The 20556-nt window shown below is 32.8% G+C and overlaps 1 protein-coding gene across 1 annotated transcript in view; it reads right to left on the minus strand.

Moving 5' to 3' along the window:
- Positions 1–264: 264 nt before the first annotated feature.
- LOC106871800 (lysozyme) overlaps positions 265–20556 on the minus strand; it is a 141321-nt gene continuing 121029 nt past the window's right edge. The window contains exon 5 of the mRNA XM_014918442.3: positions 265–573. Within this exon, the coding sequence (XP_014773928.1) occupies positions 377–573 (197 nt within the window). The 3' untranslated portion in view covers positions 265–376. The remainder of the gene's footprint in view (positions 574–20556) is intronic.

The raw sequence follows: 20556 nt of genomic DNA on the forward strand, positions 1-20556 counted from the left end.
AATAATAATAATAATAATAATAATAATAATAATAATAATAATAATAATAATAATAATAATAATAATAATAATGATGATGGTGATGGTGGTGATAATAATAATGAGAAGAAGAAGAAGAAGAAGAAGAAGAAGAAGAAGAAGAAGAAGAAGAAGAAGAAGAAGAAGAAGAAGAAGAAGAAGAAGAAGAAGAAGAAGAAGAAGAAGAAGAAGAAGAAGAAGAAGAAGAAATGAATTCTGATTCTTTTAATAAACGAGAAGAAATGCTTATTGCTCAGAATTATTTTTATTCATTGTTTATTTATTTTTTTTTTTTTTTTGTAAATATTAGATACAATGTCAAATACGTATTTCATTGAAACATATCGAGCGAATTCTGTCACTGGCTTTTGAGACATTTCGAAATTTTCCGCCAATAGGGCAATGTAGATTTGTCTTTACAATTTTCTGGACCGCCGTTAAATGTTCTTGCAAAATGTTGACATGTGTGTACACCGCATCGGTAATTATAGAGTACAACATAAAGTTGGACACAATTAGAAGAACATTTCAAATCATTTGCACATTTCTGCCAACCTGAAATCAAGAAAAGAAATATTTATGAATATATATACAAGTATTTAAGGACATATTATTTTGCACTGACATAAGACACAACCATATTTAATGGCTATGTCTAAGGGAAGATATCAAAATTGATCCAAGTGTTATTAGCTTGGTACTTAGCTTTCTTTTTTAGATATCTCTTAATCCAATACATTCTGCATTCATTCTTATAATGATGCAAATCTTTCAATAATTATATTTCGTTATATAGTCCAGGTAAAATTGAGTCTAATGTCACAGGTATATACAATACATGCTCAAGTTCACTCACCACCTAAAACAGTAACTTGAACAGCGACTAAAACAAAACATGGCTACATACACTAAAACCTAATGGCGAAAGACACGAACGCAACTAATCAAGCAGCACGTGACTACTAACGTATGTAGCAAACGATAAAAAAAACTGTGATTGGAAGTCCACATGAACTCAGCTAGTATATGAGAGACAGCGTATACACCAAATATATTCAATTCTTGAAAAAGGGAAATGTTTTCAAACTGACTATAAAACAGCCATTAGATTATAGGAAAACTCTAGAATAATAGAAATGATCAAACTTGACGACACTAAACTATAAACGAACACACAATATCACCATATAACAGCAAAAAAAAACTGTTGAACAAAATTCCAGTAGACATCGATAGAACGGCAAATACGCACGGAAATAAGAGATTGGAAAGATAAACCCCGAAATCATATAGTTAAAGAAAGAAATTCATAAAAAATGTCTGTGCCTAAACCAGAATAGTTCTTGCTGTGCATTACATAAAATAACAATGCGTTCTACAGGATACATTCAGCAATTTATCAAAATATGCACCCCTCAATAGCACTCCTCAAACTCAGGGCTAACTTTTATTTACAGACTGCAGAGATATCTACATAAAAAAATATATGAATTTACAACCTACCGAATATTTATTGAAGTCACATTACTAAACCAAAAGTTAAAGAACATGAATGATAAAAGCATTTTTTTAAAATATAGTTTCAGCTTAGAGCTGCGGCCATGCTGATGCACCGCCGTGTTGCTACACTGTTATTACAGGGAGCCTCTTACAATATGTGGCACTTGGTGAAGAATGGAGTTTGATTTAGCAACCCTCATTTGCACCTCCTGCCGCGAGGTAGGTTCATCTGGGACTCTCGACAGGAAGAGGTCCAACTTTGATTTTAAAAACCCCTACATCTACTTTGTGCAGGTTCCTCAGGCTCTTTGGGAGAATATTAAAAAGCTGTGGGCCCCTGAAACCCAAACTGTTGCAGTAACTTGTCCTGAAGCGCGATGGCATTGCTGGGATTTTTGGCACTATGCAGTGTCGTCCCGTTCTGGCATTGGTGTAGCTTTCAACACCAACATTTGGCACGATTCCTTCCAGGATCTTCCAGGTGTATATTACTGCATACCTCTCCAGCCTTCTCTCCAGGGAGTAGAGTCTTAGCTGTTTCAGCCTTTCCCAGTAGCTGAGCAGTTGCAAAGAGACAATCTTCTTTGTGAATCTTCTCTGGATTGCTTCAAGGTCTGCTGTTAATTTCACACTGGTGGGTGACCACAGCTGTGAGCAGTAATCCAGGCGGCTGAGGACGAATGTCCTCTAGAGGATCATCATGGTTTCCTTATCTCTGGTTCTGAATGTTCTCAGGATCCATCCAGCCAATCGTCTGCACTTTGTTGCCATCCTGGTAATGTGCACTTGGAAAGAGGTATCATCACTCATGTCGATACCCAGGTCTCTCACTGATTTAGGCTCTGGGATTGAAATTCCCTGCGGACCAGTGTACTCTGTAGGTTTCATATTCAGTTTTGGACGTTGGTAGCGCAGGGCTTGGAATTTTTCAGCATTAAACTGCAGATTATTATCCTCAGCCCATCTGTAAACAGAGTCCAACTCCTGCTGCAGGTGTGCAACATCACTGGAGTTCTGTATTTTGAAGACTCATTTCATGATGACCGTGATGACAGTCTCAGAAAATATCAAACAAATATTACCAAAAAATCTTTTAAAACATACAAGATAGCGGCATCATAAAAAGTTTATGAGTAGCAAAAGTAATCTGTTTGTAATCATAGATAGAGACGATTAAAATACGAAAATTAATAATTTACGCTGCGGCATAAACAAATTAACTAAGATCAAGAAATATAAAACAGAATGAGATTAAAGTAATTACTGCAAGCAATGACAGCACGATTAAGATCACCTTAATTCACAAACATTGTTTGAAATATTTCTACAGCTAGCGCGCCCACATGAACTCAGCTAGCATATGAGAGACAACGTATACACCAAATATGTTCAATTCTTGAAAAGGGGAAATGTTGAATACTAACATATATGTATATATATATATATATATATATATATATATATATATATATATATATATATATATATATATATATATATATATATATATATATATATATATATATATATATATATATATATATATACATATATATATATATATATATATATATATATATATATATATATATATATATATATATATATATACATATATATATACATAATTACATACATACATACATATATATATATATATATATATATATATATATATATATATATATATATTTCGTATGTGTATTTCGTGTGCAAGATTTTTCATGTAGATACGTGTGTTGAAAGAAATACGATTAAACCTTGGGAGAGGCATTATGCCGGTAATAAACACACGCACTGGTTCAGTCCTTTATTAATTTATAAATAGTATTTAGTTTTTCGTCTTTTTTTTTCGTTTTGTTTTGTTTTTTTGTTAAATCATTTCATTGTACTCTTGCAATCTCTTCAGTAACTTGTCTCTCCACTTCCATTATTTTATTTTGATGTATGATCTAGCGTTGTTTTGAACATACCGGACAATTTCAAGACAACTCTAAATAATACTTCAAAATAAAATAAATAAAATAAAATAAAATAAATGGAAGTGGAGAGACAAGTTACGGAAGAGATTGCAAGAGTGCAATGAAATGATTTAACAAAAAAATTGATTTAAAAAGAAAAAAACGAAAGACGAAAAACTAAATACTGTTTATAAATTCATAAAGGACTGAACCAGTGCGTGTGTTTATTACCGGCATAATGCCTCTCCCAAGGTTTAATTATATATATATATATATATATATATATATACATATATATATATATATATATATATATATATATATATATATATATATATATATATATATATATATATATATATATATATATATATATAAATATATATAGATAGATATATATAGATAGATATATATATATATATATATATATATATATATATATATATATATATATATATATATATATATATATATATATATATATATATATAGATAGATAGATAGATATACATAGATAAAACTTACTTGGAAAAGGATGTGTATTTTTTTCGTTGTTCGAAAAAAGTTCGTTTTCTGTTTTCGTTTTTAAGTTTTCGGTTCTCATTGTGTTTAACGTTTTTTTTAGGTCCTGTACCCATATATGCATGTATGTATACATATAGATGTAGTTATGTACATACATGTATGGATATATGCATATATTTATATATTAGTTATATATATATATATATATATATATATATGTATATATATATGCATATATTTATATATTATTTATGGTATTATATATATATATATATATATATATATATATATATATATATATATATATATATATATATATATATATATATATATATATATATATATATATATATATATATATATATATATATATATATATATATATATGGTACTGTTTATGGCCACTTTAATGTAGCTGTCGGAACCGCAGCACCAAGAATTTGAAACCAATGTTACCCATAAAATGAGTGAACAGAAAAGTACCCACTAATATGTAGCTGTGGCTGTTGTTTTCACAGTTGACGTTGTTGTTTTTGCCTATCCTTGCATCAGTTCCGATTAAACAGACCTTTGGTCAAGTTGGAGACAAGACGTTCCGTTTTACCCAGTGTGGTCACTTCTAGTGGTGATCAAGTCAGTTTGAGATAGACTTTTATTTTTATATTAGTGTCATGCCCAGCAATCTCGAATAGGCAACTTCATTGACATACCTTAAAGAGTAAATTATCATGTTAACCAAGAAACTGTTACACTTAACTCATAGACAACACATTAACTAGGGCATTATCTCGTAGATCAATAGTTCATTGATGAAGGAATTTTAAACCCAAAATTTCGTAGTGTGTGTGGCTGGTGGTGCTCCGCTGCATTTTCATCATTTCCTAATGAAATTATGCTTTCCATTTCGGGTATACGAGGCCTAGTGATGTGTTTATAAGAACATCGAGCATAAAACCATAAATAACAACGGTTTTAAGATCGTAATTTCGCTTACTTTTGGTTTTACAAGACAACAACATAGTGAATATTTTCTTTACACATCAATAACCGAAGAAGAATTTGTGGGTTAGAGATTAAATCAAGTATCATTGAATTTATATATACATTACCTCAAGCGGATCGAGTAAACATCTCGGATCTGAGAATAACAAATTCAAGATTATACCTGACTTGGACAATAGAATGAAACGATTATACTACTAGACATTGAAAATTCGAAAAGCTCAGTTCGAAATTCCCAAAAGGTTACCGATACGACGGAGAACCTGGAGAAGGCAGCTCTGTACAAGGCAAGAAACAATGTGACTTAGATGACGACTATAACAATCGAATTTCAGTATATCGGTTTTAAAATGGTTAAAACACTCATCTTTTAATATCCGAGACTCACTTTATTTCAATGTCGTAAACACAAAACAGATACAATCTACTTAAAGTGCGTAACTTAGTGATTGATTCCAGAACTTATCTGTTAGTTACAAAAAACAGGAATATATAATTTACATAGTCAAGAAATAATAACAAGAGTAGAACATGGGCCTGTTTTGTCAGTGATACCACTATACACAACGGTGAAATTTTCGATTTTTCGATATCTACTTCAAGTAAAGTATATTTTAATTAATTATTTAAAGACGCAAAAAGATCCCAGCGTAGATATATGAAACTAATTCGGTATATGTCTAAGATAAATTGAGGTAGGCTTAAGACAAAGGAAATTACATTGTATCTAAACATTCACACACAACTATGTAAACATATATGTGTATATATATTGCTTTCGTAATATATTAAATAAAATATAAATTAATCAATATTTAGTAGTGCTGCAAATATATTTTCAGATTTTGATAATGGCAAAACAAACATGGTATGAAGAATAAAACTAATATAAATGCGATTAAGAATATACAACGGAAGAAATGCTTTAAATTTTTCGCAATACTACGATATAGCATTTCACTTATATTAGCAACTGGAAGCAGGAACATAGTTGATGTTATAACCTGAAATGAATGATGGAGATATATGATAATTGTTGTTGTTGGCACTCCGTCGCTTACGACGTCTAGGGTTCCAGTTGATCTGATCAACAGAACAGCCTGCTCGTGAAATTAACGTGCAAGTGGTTGAGCATTCCACAGAAACGTGTACCTTTAATGTAGTTCTCGGGGATATTCAGCGTGACACATTGTGACAAGGCTGACCCTTTGAATTACAGGCACAACAGAAACAGGAAGTAAGAGTGAGAGAAAGTTATGGTGAAAGAGTACAGCAGTGTTCGCCACCATCCCCTGCTGGAGCCTCGTGGAGCCTTAGGTTTTTTCGCTCAATAAACACTCACAACGCCCGGTGTGGGAATAGAAACCGCGATCCTATGACCGCGAGTCCGCTGCCCTAACCACTGGGCCATTGCGCCTCCACATATGATAATATATATGCAAGAATAAAGCCAATCTGGCAGAATCGTTAGCACACCGGGCAGCATCCTTAACGGCATTTCGATCGTCTTGACATCCTGAGTTCAAATTCAACCGAGTCTACGTTGCGTTTAATCTTTTCGGTGTCGATGAAATAAGTAGCATTTAAGCACGGGTTTGATGTAATCGACTTAACCCCATCCTCGAACTTGCTGACCTTGTGTCAAAACCTTCAAACCAATAGGTATGCAGAAATGTTAAGTGAATTTAGCAAACACGATGTGAAAATGAGAATTATCAGGAACTTCCGAATACTTTAAGCAATAATGTTATCACACGGGTTAAGGCGAAAAGCTGGCAGAATCGTAAGCACTCCAGGCAAAATGCTTCGTGACATTTTGTCTGTCTATATGTTCTGAGTTCAAATACTGCTGAGGTCAATTTTGCCTTTCATCTTTTATGTCTGGTTCGTATTGTCCCCACTGTCCTTCACTTTGGTTGCAAATAAATGAAATTATTAAAGGCGGTGAGCTGGCAGAATCGTTACCATTCTGGGCGAAATGCTTAGCGGTTTTTTTCGCCCGTCTTTATGTTCTGAGTTTAAATTCCGCTGGTCAGCTTTGCCTTTCCTCTTTTTGTGGTCGCTAAAATAATTAACTGTTGATCATGGGGGGTCGATGTAATTGCCTTACACATCTCTCCGAAATTTCTGGCCTTGTGCCAAAAGTTAAAAGAAATATTATTACAAAGGCTATCACAAGGATTATGAGCTCTTTTCGCTGGAATATTTACTGCTAAATCAGTGAGTAGTCCTATGTACAATTCTGAGAAATAATATTAAGTAGCTGCAGACATGTCAAATGATCTTTGATTTGCCTGCAACCAATACCGTCAAGCTTCTTTCCTAAGCTGTGTGAAGCAAAGTTCAATGCAGGTTCCTTTGGGAAACATCAGATAAAGAAAATCGAGAATTTCACGAATTCACTAATATACACAGTGTTGTAACGATTCTTAGCTTTCTATGCTTTAGCAAGGCAGAAAATTGTGGCGAATGGTACGCTTCATGATGTTCATTTACATAGACACCTTTCATTCTCAACTTCATCGTTACAAGTGTGACATGGGTGTGTACACAGAGTTGAAAGGCTAGTGTTTCCAACACTATATACTTAACTTTAAACACCACTACCACGTGGAATATATGACATAATAAAATATAAAGAGTAAGCTATTATTGGAGCTAATACGTGAAAGTGGTTTACATTTCAATAGCAAAATCTTTAAAGACTACGAATTGCTAAATATTTACGCCCACGTTTGTCTATCCTAAATGTATATACATGTTACATTTTATTACTATCTTGTCCTCGCTAGTCCTTGAGGATTTTCCCATTTTCTGATAGGATGCAAGAAAATTACAAAATATCTATATCCAAATTACAAACAATATATTTTATAAAAACTCTCAGCACAAGCAAATAACAGCTACTTCCTAAGAATAAATTGTTATACAGTGTAATGATTACAGATATTTAAAGGTCATATATTGCTGAAGTTTAGATGGACGTTGTGTGTGTATGCATGTATAAATATGTGTGAGTGTGCGTGCGTCGTGCATGTGTGTGTGCGTGTATGGGTGTGTATGTGTGTATGTATTTATGTATGTATGTGTAGGCGTGTGTGTATGTACATATGTTTCAATGCTTACACATACATACATGAGTACGGGTTTAGATATTTAATAAAAGATGGGTTTGATGATCGGACCACTGTTAATATATTTTATTAATATTTAAATAAATTTGCAGTGAGGTAAAAATTCAAAGAGCAGCAAACTTCAAATTTGATGTCAAAGATACAAAATGCAATAATCTAACGCATTTAACCAGATGATCTAATAGCTCAGCTGCTTTCCATTGAATTATTTACCATAAGTGTATATCTTGTCACAGGCATTATTGATTGACTGATAAGTTAGATTTATTTACAAGTTCGTTGATATCCACATCTGTGATAATATTCTCTATATTTTATAAGTAGGAACTACATTTTATTACCTTAAATAATTTCTAATTAACATCAACATTCGCGCCTACTTGCGCAGAAATGCATGTATAAAACAGAACACACACATTCAAAGAGAAACACATATACGCTCCTATAAAAGCTCGCATAATTTATATAATCTCGCTTGTCGACATGGACTACTATCAACCGTAATTGCTATCATCAGCAATAAATTTATTTATAGTATATATGTAATGTACAACATATCACATAAATCATCCGAAATTCCGAAATATTCCTATCACTTATCATAGATCATTTTACACACTCTATCTTGCACGTAGACTATTTAGGCAGCCAATTTTTGATGTACGCGTATTAACCCTATGCATCTAACTTACAATTTATCAACACTCTCTCGCTGACACAGGACTTTAGTTAATTAACATGACGCTAGCAAATGTATTGATATGCAAATAAGTAAAGTCGGTCAGTGTTACACATGAGTTTCGTTAGCAGTAGACGTTTGTTGCATTATTTCTCATTAGTTGGGACGAAGCAGTAATTTTTGACTGGTCAATAAATACTGGACGAAAGAAATCTATTCGAGCTTTTCTTCGGATTGCTCCCCAGAGACATCATTTTTGTGCTCGTGAAGTTTTATATACCTCCAGTCTAAATATCGATATTTTTAATACAAGCTTGGGAAGGCATTTTCCAATTTCCCCATATATAACATAGATCGGTCATATATACATGTATACAAGGTAGAGTAAAATAGGGTTTTATTGAAGTTGTAGTACTAAAACTGTTACGCAAAGTTTTATGTAACTGATAATCAGTCAGTCATGAGTATTTTGAATATTACTTTTTTATGTAAATGTATACGAACGCTTAATATATCATTATTTAGCAAATTAACAAATAATATGTTGCGTTGAATGGACAAACATTATTACATACAGATAGATACATACACACATACATATATGTATGCATATGCTTATATATGCATACATGTGTACGAATATGTATTTATATATATACATATAACATATATATGGTTAGCAGGTAGATTCGCTCGTTTGTTTTCAATGTTTTTGAATTGACAGGAAAAATACTTTAACCATAGTGCTTTATGCTTTTTGAAGCATAGATCTTTCTCTACAAATTATGTTTAACTTTTCTCAAACTGGAATTAAATTTCAACCTCTTCCAATATAAGAAAATGGGGAGCAAAGTAGAAAACAATGAACATTTTTGACACTTGCTTCCCGTCTATTTCAGCCCAGTTTTCTAAGGTTCATACTGGTGAAAACATTTGTGCTGTATAAGGAGTAGTTATATTACTACAATATCTACACAGATATGGCTTGAACGCTTGAAGGAAGGGGAATTAGACCGCCCTGTATCTTTGGGGTCTTGCCGATCAGTTCATTTCAATAAAGATCCACAACGGAGATCTACAACACTCCAGTAGGGAGTTGGTCTAGCAAACGGGACGTTGTCATGATAACATTCCCTGTCACTCTCACTGAAAGGGCAATGTCCGAAATGTGGTACATGGTATCACAGCCTCAAAATGAAACGAAAAAAAAAATCCAGCGCTCCTATTACACCACCTGTTTGTTCGTTCAATATAAGGCTACTCGTGGACATATATCTTCACTACGTCGTAAAATGAGGTTTTTCATCAGTATGAAGAGGAACGAATGACTGAGTCCCGACAAGAAACCAAATGCCAAGAGAGAGATGCGTTTACGCTAGAAAATAAATGTACCTGGTGGTATTGCAAAGGGCTCATCCACTATGAAATGTTTGAAAACAATGAGATGGTTATGGAGAACATTATGTTCAGCAAATAAACCGGTTGAACGCAGCTGAAACTGAAACGACCCAGTCATCAGAACGGCGTGCTCCTCCAACTTGACAACACTCATTGTAACATCATTAATTTGACCAAAACTGTTATTGAAGACCATGGCTAGGAATTCTACCACAAACACCGTATTCCTTTGATACATAAATTTCTGATTATGAAAAATATTTAGATCTTGATAATAAATAAATGTTCATATATTGGTATCTTGAGAAGAAATTCGCTGATGAGTAATGGCAATAATATATTTCCGAAAAAGATTAGTGATTGAAAGTTTGGGGCAGTATTTTGGCGAAACTTCGTTAATTCTTATTTATATTTTTATTTAAGAACTCAAAAAGATGCAACTAGCATTCGATTGATTTCATGGCGTGTAATACACTTTCAATGATCGCTATAAAAATCACATGAACTGAATTTTCTTCTTGTGAAACTGATTTATATGCGAAAGATTTAATTATACATACATATATTGCGTATGAAAATATGCATATGTGTGAATGAGTTATTGATGTGTGTGGGTTAGTCTATGTGCGTATAATGAGAGAGAAACGTGCGTGTAATGAGAGTTTTGACTTTATAGCGAGCGCTTTATTGTCAATTCATACCTTACTTTTAATAGAGAGAATAGTAAAATCGCCAGGTGGAAACACGTCGTCGTCCTTTATCGACTACAATTTGCATGGGGATTCCCACTTCCTGCGCGAGTATCTCTTTCTATGTTGACTGTCCAAATTCATAGCAGCAGTCGCGGACCTACTGTGTTCCGTGACGAAAGGAACAAAAACGTTAATAATAATGAAGAAATAGAAAGATTTTTTTTTTCCAAAATTCTGACGACTTTTTTCTCAATATTCAATTTCTGTACATCACACCTAACATTATATATATATATATATATATATATATATATATATATATATATATATATATATATATATATATATATATATATATATATATATATATATATATATATATATATATATATATACCAGTGTGTGAGCGTGTTCGTGCGCGTATGTGCGCACACCTGTGCATGTGTGTGTTTGTATGTGTGTGTGATGGTGTGTGAGTAAGTTTGTTTATACGAGTGAGTGGTGAAAAGTTCCTGGCTTTAAAGGTATAGTGAAAGGCCTGGCTAGAGACCCAAGCTTCCAAATTCTTTTACAGGGCTCAGAAAATCTGAAGGACTGCTGCAATAAGTATGTGAATCTGAGAGGAGAGTTCGTCCAATAGCATTGTAATTAACTGATCCTTTTATATTTTCTTTTACCGACGCCCAGGCACTGTTCATCCACTCTTGTGTGTGTATACATAAATATATATATATATATATATATATATATATATATATATATATATATATATATATATATATATATATATATATATATATATATATATGGATAGATAGATAGATAGATAGATTTAATATATATATATTTATATATATATATATATATATATATATATATATATATATATATATATATATATATATATATATATATATATATGAATAGATATCCATACATACATGCATACAAGCTCTTTGCATACACACATGAATACAACGCATACACACAAACACACAGACACACACACATACGTGTTCTCACGTGCACGTATACCTACGCAGTCAACACGGTACCATTGTATAAATGATATGAAAGTGCTTTCGCGCACCCAGGAAAATATGGATATATGCACATATATATGCGGGTGCATGTGTGTACATATACAACAGATTTTCGTCTACCTATATAGTTTCTCATAGACGCAATTCTTTTGCTTAATTTTCATCTCTTTTCTAATATGTGATTAACAGTAAATCTATGTAGAGACTCATTTCCTGAATTACATTTGCTTTGATAATCCTCTTATATATCATAAAAGTTTACACTATTTGATTTAAGATATTATGTGAAAGAATACTGGAGACATTATCCGTTAATGTTAAAGATGCACAAATATACTTCTAGTTTTTTTGCAATCTGATTATTAAAACACGTTCAAAAGGACAGGTGTAACTTTAGAAGTATCGCTTAAAAGTAATTTGTTGTTATCGTAACATAACATCGGTGTAATTGATATGATAAGCTAAATGGGGATCATTATACGCAGTCTATGACTAAAATATATTCACGGCTAGAGATATATCAAGTGCAGTATCTAAACAATACAATCATTGAGACCAAAAACAGTAAATAGGTAAAATATTAGAACAATATTTGAGAGAATATGTGTGTGTGCGTGTGTCTGCGGTCACCAATTTTCGGATTGGAAGGGTTTAATTACTTTTGAAGGTTGCTGAATAACAGTTTAGTATTCAGTGCTTTGGAAGGAAACAAATTATCAAATCTAATAAGTGGGAGGATAATAAATAGGAAGAAAGTATATAGGAGGGCGTGGAAGAAACATGTATTAGAACGCCGTTAGAAACAGATAGAAAAGATCATTGTGAGAGTAAAGAACAGATGAGAATGTACAAAACAGAGGAAGAATGACTACATAAATATACACAGACATATTGCTAAGTGAATATCGTTGGTTGCGACGATTAGGGTTCCAGATGATCCGATCAACGGAGCAGCCTGCTCCTAAAATTTACGTGCAAGTGGCTGAGCACTCCACAGACACGTGTACTCTTTATGTAGTTGTCAGGGAGATTCCGTGTGACAAGGTTGGCCCTTTGAAATACAGATACAACAGAAACAGGAAGAAAGAGTGGTGAAAGTGTACAGCACGGTTCGCCAACAACCCCTGCGGGAGCCTCGTGGAGCTTTAGGGTTTTTTCCGCTCAATAAACACTCACAACGCCTTGTCTGGGAATAGAAACCGCGATCCTACGACCACGAGTTCGCTGCCCTAACCACTGAGTAGGTGGTAAGTAAGAATTTTCTCGATCATGGAGGTATTCCTAGGGACGTTATAGTGTTAGGGAGTATTTGGAACCCCATTTTGAAAGCACTTCTTCATGGCTAATAATATATAAGCTGGGATGAAATGAGACAGGCTAGCTAAATTCAGCAGTGACAGATGTAGAAATTCACGTAATCCGTACTGTAACAATCTGTCACCCTACATTTTGTAGATCTAAAGTTTAGTCAAAAAGTAACATAGACATTTTGTTACAAAATATCATAGAATAGCATAAAGGTAATGAATATTTATATATCTTATTGAACTTTATACGGGTTTCCACTAAGTTTGGGTAATCATTGTTTTCTAATGCAATAATCGCATTTATTAATCGATCCCATAATTGATCGATTGAATAAAGAATTGATTGCTCCTCCTATCTACTTCAAATCTAAACCATACTGCTTGTGAATGATGATAACTGACCAAGTGAGTCAGTAAGAATTAGGTTAGTCAGTTTAAACATGTATTTGACGATTACTTAACTAGCTAGAGGGATGGAAGACAAGCTAGAGGGATGGAAGACAAGCTAGAGTGAAAGTTTTATACGTACATATATATACATGTGGGGTGGGGTGTAATACATTGGATTTCTACTAAATTTCACCTACCATTTACAGACACAACATATTGATTTACTGTGCAACTTGAAAACATAGTCATAGAAATTCAACCACGATGACATTCAGCTGAGTTGAACCCAAGAACTCGTAGTCACAAGTAAACTTCTTATCCACACATCCATGCTTGCATTATTTATATATTGATATAATTTGATTGAATGAAGCCACCACGCATGTGTTTTGTTTGTCTTTCCAGAAAAATTAATGTCTTTTATTAGGCCATCCTGAAATTTCATTAAAAGTTCCAAGGGAATTTAATATATTCTTGAAACAAAATATCATTAATTTTAACATCCCGACATACTTTCTTTACCCTTGATCTATGAAAGTTACGATCAACTATACTCAGACAATGACGTATGTAGTTATGCGTAAATATGTATAAGTAAAACTTTCATTTTATTCCCGATCATTCTACTTTATCAGTATTCAACGTTATATCATAAACAGTATTACTTATATATTGCAAGCACACTCTTTTATAACTTGACTACGTTAGTGTCATCATAAAAGGGCATTATTATTAAATTCGCCCTGAACTATATAATGCAAATTCTCTGTCGTTTCTTTAATACTGTGCTTCATAAAACAATCTTATTTTGCTGTGACACTGCAAATGGTCAGATAACGTTATTAAGTGCGCATAAGAAGCTATTGTATTGACAATTGATATCATTACAAGTCTCCGTGGACACTGAATATTCTGAAAATACAGATATGCAAATAATTCAATATATGAAGATACTAATGGAAAACAAAATTGCTATAGGTCTTTGAGGACGACAGTAAATGGACACTTATAAAAGATAAAAGAAATTTTACAGCTTTAGACAATGCTGTGAAGATGTCATTGATGGGAATATTATATTTTAGGGCGAATTTTAATATCATTATGACCATAAAATAGGGCGATGGCAACATAATAGAAAGTGGTACAAATTACTTTGTGAACTACAATTCCGGTTATTCTTTGAGTTCAAATCCTGTGCGTCGAATTTACCACACATGAATCCGGGATCTATGATTGGAAGGAGAAGTTAATTACTGACAGCAATTTAATTGCCTACTTCGATTACGGATATGTTATGGACTTCATGTAGACCTTATATATCATTAATATTAAAAGGCAACAAGGGGGAAGAATAAGCAGGGGGTCGGACTACATTTATTGCGATATGTAGTTATAGAAAACGATCTGTTCTCATTTTCCTACTTTCAAATTTCATTACATTCTCCAACTATCAATATGTGAAGAACAAGTAAGAATAGTTCTAAGGCAAATATTTGTATCCTTGTAATTATTTTAAAATTTATTATCATAATTACAGTTCTACTGATATGAATAAATTTATGAATAAATGCCATTAAATGAACTGCGATATTGTACTAGAGCCTTGCACATATCAATTCCAATTCTTACAGTTTCGGCTTTGTCGGTTTTGTGGTCTATAAAATCAGTTCTAGTAACGTGCAGTAATGAAATATTTCCTGAGTAAATAGTACAAAACTTTCTGCAGTGTTAATACTATACACCTATGCTAATGTGTGCTCAGTTTGTGTGTGTGTGTGAATGCAAATACAAAACTATAAACAGTTATTAGACGTTACTTTCTTAGGGGACTGCAATCTAACGAGAGTACCCATATGTAAATTCTTAGCCTGTCAGAAATAGCAGTCAAGTCTCCCTAAAATGAAACCTCACGCATGAAATCTACACATTTAATAATGTAGTTTCAAATAAGCCACGTCTAATATAAGATTGTATGATCACCGTTAGATGATATTCGATCATCTTTCGATTCATTCGGGTCCGATGAGGGGAAAAAATAACAATAACAACCATACCGCCATTATTATCTAAAAAGTATTAGAGATAGATAATTGCTTGTTCTAAAAAGGGTGCATCTACATTGCAATTCTATCTGCAGGAAATAATAACAGAGGTTCTTTCAAAACATTCGCTGGTGTTTATAAATAATGCATTGGATAATGTAACCTATTAAACAATGTCTAAAAAGCACAAGTTGCTCGATCGGAAATGCCAAGAGGCAAAGTAATAATAATAATTGATCGACAAAGTTTTTATTGAAGCACTATGAAGAATATATCAGACCATTGTCAACGAAATTTGTGACGTTCTTTTATTCTTTTACTTGTTTCAGTCATTTGACTGCGGCCATGCTGGAGCACTGCATTGAAAGGTTAAAGTCGAAGAAATCGACTCCAGGACTTATCTTTTAAGAACGCATTTTATTGGTACACATTTTATCGCTTCTTTTGTCGCACCGCTAAGTTACGGGGCACAAACACAGACACAAAGACACACACACACATACATATATATATTCAACGGACTTCTTTTAGTTTCCGTCTACCAAATCCACTCACTTTGATCGGTTCTAGGCTATAGTAGAAGACACTTGCCTAATGCACCACGCAGTAGGACTGAACTTTGAGAAGCAAGCGAGTTACCACACAGCCATTCCTACGCTTACAATATATTTGTTTCAGAGTTCGGCACAAGGTCAGCATTTTGGGGGAAGGAGATAAGTGAATTATACCGATCCAGGTACTTACATTATTGTCCCCTAACAGGAAGGAAGAGAAAGTCAACTTCGACTGAATTTGAACTCAGAGTAAAGACAGATGAAATGCTGCTAAGCAATTTGTCCGGCGTGCTAACCATTCTATAAACATGTAGTAAAACTTATAGAATATTTCGTCTTGTATTAAATTGTCAATAGCTACAAAAAATATTATCAATTCAGCGGCGAAATATTCTTGGGGCAGGCATAGTTTCTTGATTAAGAAGTTTGTTTTGCCATAAGGTGACAATTTGTATTCTACAACACGATAGTATGAGCAAGTGTATTCTAACAGCATCGGTTGAATAATGCCTAGCGAGAGAGATTTTGTAAACAGAAACAATGCAGAAACCTTTTCGATATGGATGTATAGTCATACGAAATTATACCCATGTATAATTTGTCTCGCTACGAAATTAAGATGTATGTAACATTTTCTACATCTTGCAATGAGGATCGAACTCAGAGGAGTTATTATATAATAAAGAATCGAGAAAATTGTAGCACGTATATAAATATATATATAGATATAGATGTGTGTGTGTGTGTATGTGTGTGTGTGTGTGTGTGTGTGTGTGTGTGTGTGTGTTTTTATGTATGTCATTGTTCCGTTTTATTTCAAGATTTCTTGCCCATAGAGAAAGAGCCATTTTCTAAACAAGATCCAAGGCTCTTTCATTGGAATTTCAACATCAACAACAGGATTTTATGTTTGTTTGTTTGTTTGTTTGTTTGTTTGTATGTATGTATATGGGAAGAAACATTTAAATGATGGACATCTGGAAAGTTTTACAAATTTTTACACTTCCAGTTATAGATTTGAATTAGCTTTCTCCTTTCTGATTTTGAGAAGCCTAAATTCTGAGTATGTATGTATATACGGACGCGACTCCATATATTTTTTGTTCATAACCTATGTAGAAATTGTACTATATAATTTGTTTTCTGAACGTAAACTTATTTTATTTTGTAAATGTGATATGTTGAAGTGCATTTTATTTAGCAAATAGTATTCCTCTAATAGTCCTAATAATCTTTGGACAGAAAGTAAGTGAATCCTGATAAGTTGAAAAGTACAAAAAAAAACAGTTGCACTGCCCAACATTCTAATCTTCAAAAAGAGAAATTTCATGGATTTGCCATAAGTGTAAATAAGCATGGGTATAATTTTTTTTCATATTCATGTGTATTCATATTCGAGAAATTGAATACTCAATAAGCATATACACATATACTTAAGAATATATATATATATATATTATATACCATAAGAGTGAGGAGGTATGACAAGTGAATATGTTTAACCACCTGTTTTAATTATTTTACATGTCTGCACTAATATGCGAACTAAGCATTATAAAATACTGTTGTATATTTACAAATCATTGCAGACAAAGACAGCTGGAACATACCAAATCACTAAAACATCATGGTTACACTAAGGGTATGAGTTGAAGCATTGGTTAGCCATGATGTTCTACCGATCCAAAGAGCTAGCTTTTTCTTTATCTGCACTGATTTGTAAAGATACAATTGTATTATATATGTAAACTTTACACATTTAACTTCTTTTGTTCAACAAATGCGTTTAAAGGCAAAGTACGTTTTAGGTGGGGTTCATTATACTGTGGTGTTGTTGAAATGGAATTAATCAAATTTATGATTTAAATTTAAAATTTAACCCAATGTTTCAGTCCAATAGATTTTTCTAATCTTTCTCCCTATCTATCTATCTATCTATCTATCTATCTATCTATCTATCTATCTATCTATCTATCTATCCCTGTGTATGTGTGTATATAAGGATATATATATATATATATATATATATAATGTTCCAAATATTTTATAGAAACAACAAATGGTGGCACCAGCTGCGAGAAGCTACGAGTAATAGTCAACGAATATGCAGGACAGTACAATGACTAAAATAACTACAACAAAATCTAGATATGCAAAAAAAAAATAGACTATACATATACAAACACGATAAGGCTGTGGGCTCTACGACGGACAAATTTGAGTAACGCAAACAACTACTGTCCTGTAGGACTGGAAACTAGAAAGAGAGAGATGGAAAGAGGAAAAAACAAACGGTGTCGAATGTGGCGAGAGAGATTCGAAAAAGTCATTCGTTTCAATCACTAGGTCAGAATTTGAATATAATCTCAAAATTCATTTTGAACAGGAAATAAATCCTTAACTGCATTTCAGCATCAGTAGATTACTGTCATCTCCATTTGAATAATGCATTGACTTTAAATGCGCATGCTGAACAAAATAGGTTAAATGCTTAAAAATCAACTCACAAAATTCTTACAGTGACATGCACTTCAGACTAAGTAAACAGTGGATTGACTCTTCATCCTGCAATAATTCAAGCATTTAACACTTCTTCAATAGTTTCTTGTGAAGCCCTAAGACAGAGGTTCCATTTATTTTAGTATATTGATATATATATATATATATATATATATATATATATATATATATATATATATATATATATATATATATATATATATATATATATATATATATGCAGTTTATGATCTTGTAATTTATGTTTAACACTTTTCATATAATTCTTTCATATAATTCTATTTCACTTGATTTTATTTTAACTCGTTTCATACTAAATTGCCCGAAACGCCTTGATTCTATGATCAAAACATGTTTTAAATTGATCTAATTATATTGAGTTCCTTCCTAAATATTACCAAAATAATAATACGTTTTTTTCTTTTTAACAAAATTCATCATTATGTTCAGAAATATATTAAACAAAGGCAGTATATCTTACTAGAATTATAGCAACACATCTGGTGTCATTTTATCTTATTTTGTACGTTTATATTTCTTTGTTGTTTACGTCTGTAATTCTTTTTATATATTCTGAACTATTTTATATTTTACCATACTAATTTAAATCGATGTTCATTTTTACCATTCTCTAACTGTCAATTACATATTCTCTCACCGCAAGTAAAGTACTGGGCTTATGACTAATACTGATACGTGGTCTCTATTGATATTCATTTGAAATTGCAGCAAAACGCAGTCTTCAATACTCTTTTCTATTTTAAATCAATTATATATTTCGTCCTAGGTTCTATATTGCTTTATTGTAACAACCTGCGTATGAGTGAGTTTAAGGGTGAGCGCTTGCGCGTTTGTGTAAGTGTATGTGTGTGTGTGTGTGCGTGTGTGTGTGTACGTGTGTGTGTTTGCATGTGTATGCCATGGGGAGCTGACTTTGAACAATGTAAAATTAACATTGTAAATAATTGAAAGCAACTTGTTAAATTGTACCTTCGAACAGAACTTTCTTGAGTAACTTACTATGGATTGTTTTTTTTTTTGGAATAACTTGCATGGATTGGTTCTTTTGAGGTGGGAAGTTTATAAATGCCAACGCTGTCGAAGTAGCAAACCGGTGATAGGCTTGTTAGGAACATGTAACCAACTACGCTATTGTGCACAAACGTAACAGAAAAAAAAAAAACTGAAGTGGATAAGAGAATTATATTCAAAACATTTATATTAGGCATAGCCCATGAAGCCAATTGAATACCAGTCAATTTGCCATAGCACTTTTTGTTAACAGAGAAGGTATATACTTATCTACGGCAACAACATGTAACAAACTGTACGCGGCGGAGAAATTCAATTATCATCACAGTAGACACATTGCTGTTCAGATATTAAGACCGAAATTGAAAGTTTCCATATGAGTATTCGATCTCCATAACTGCGAATATTTTTTACCGAATAAATGAAGTGGTAGCGTATTAGCAGACAGCATATTCAGATGTGTGTCTGTATGTACGTATACACACACACACACACACACACACGCACACACACGCACACGCGCGCACACACACACACAGGCACACACACACGCATATATATATATATAAATATATATATATATGTACATATACATACATTATATGTATATAAGTATGTATTATGTATGTATGTATGTATGTATGTACGTATGTATGCATGTATGTAGAGAGAGAGGGGAAAAGAAAGATAAAGAGAGAAGGATAGAGTGAAAGAAAGATGGACAAAGAAAGGAAGGGAGAGAGAGAGAGAGAGAGAGAG

Source organism: Octopus bimaculoides, chromosome 1 (assembly GCF_046866305.1).
Source record: "Octopus bimaculoides isolate indiv1 chromosome 1, ASM4686630v1, whole genome shotgun sequence".
NCBI lineage: Eukaryota > Metazoa > Mollusca > Cephalopoda > Octopoda > Octopodidae > Octopus > Octopus bimaculoides.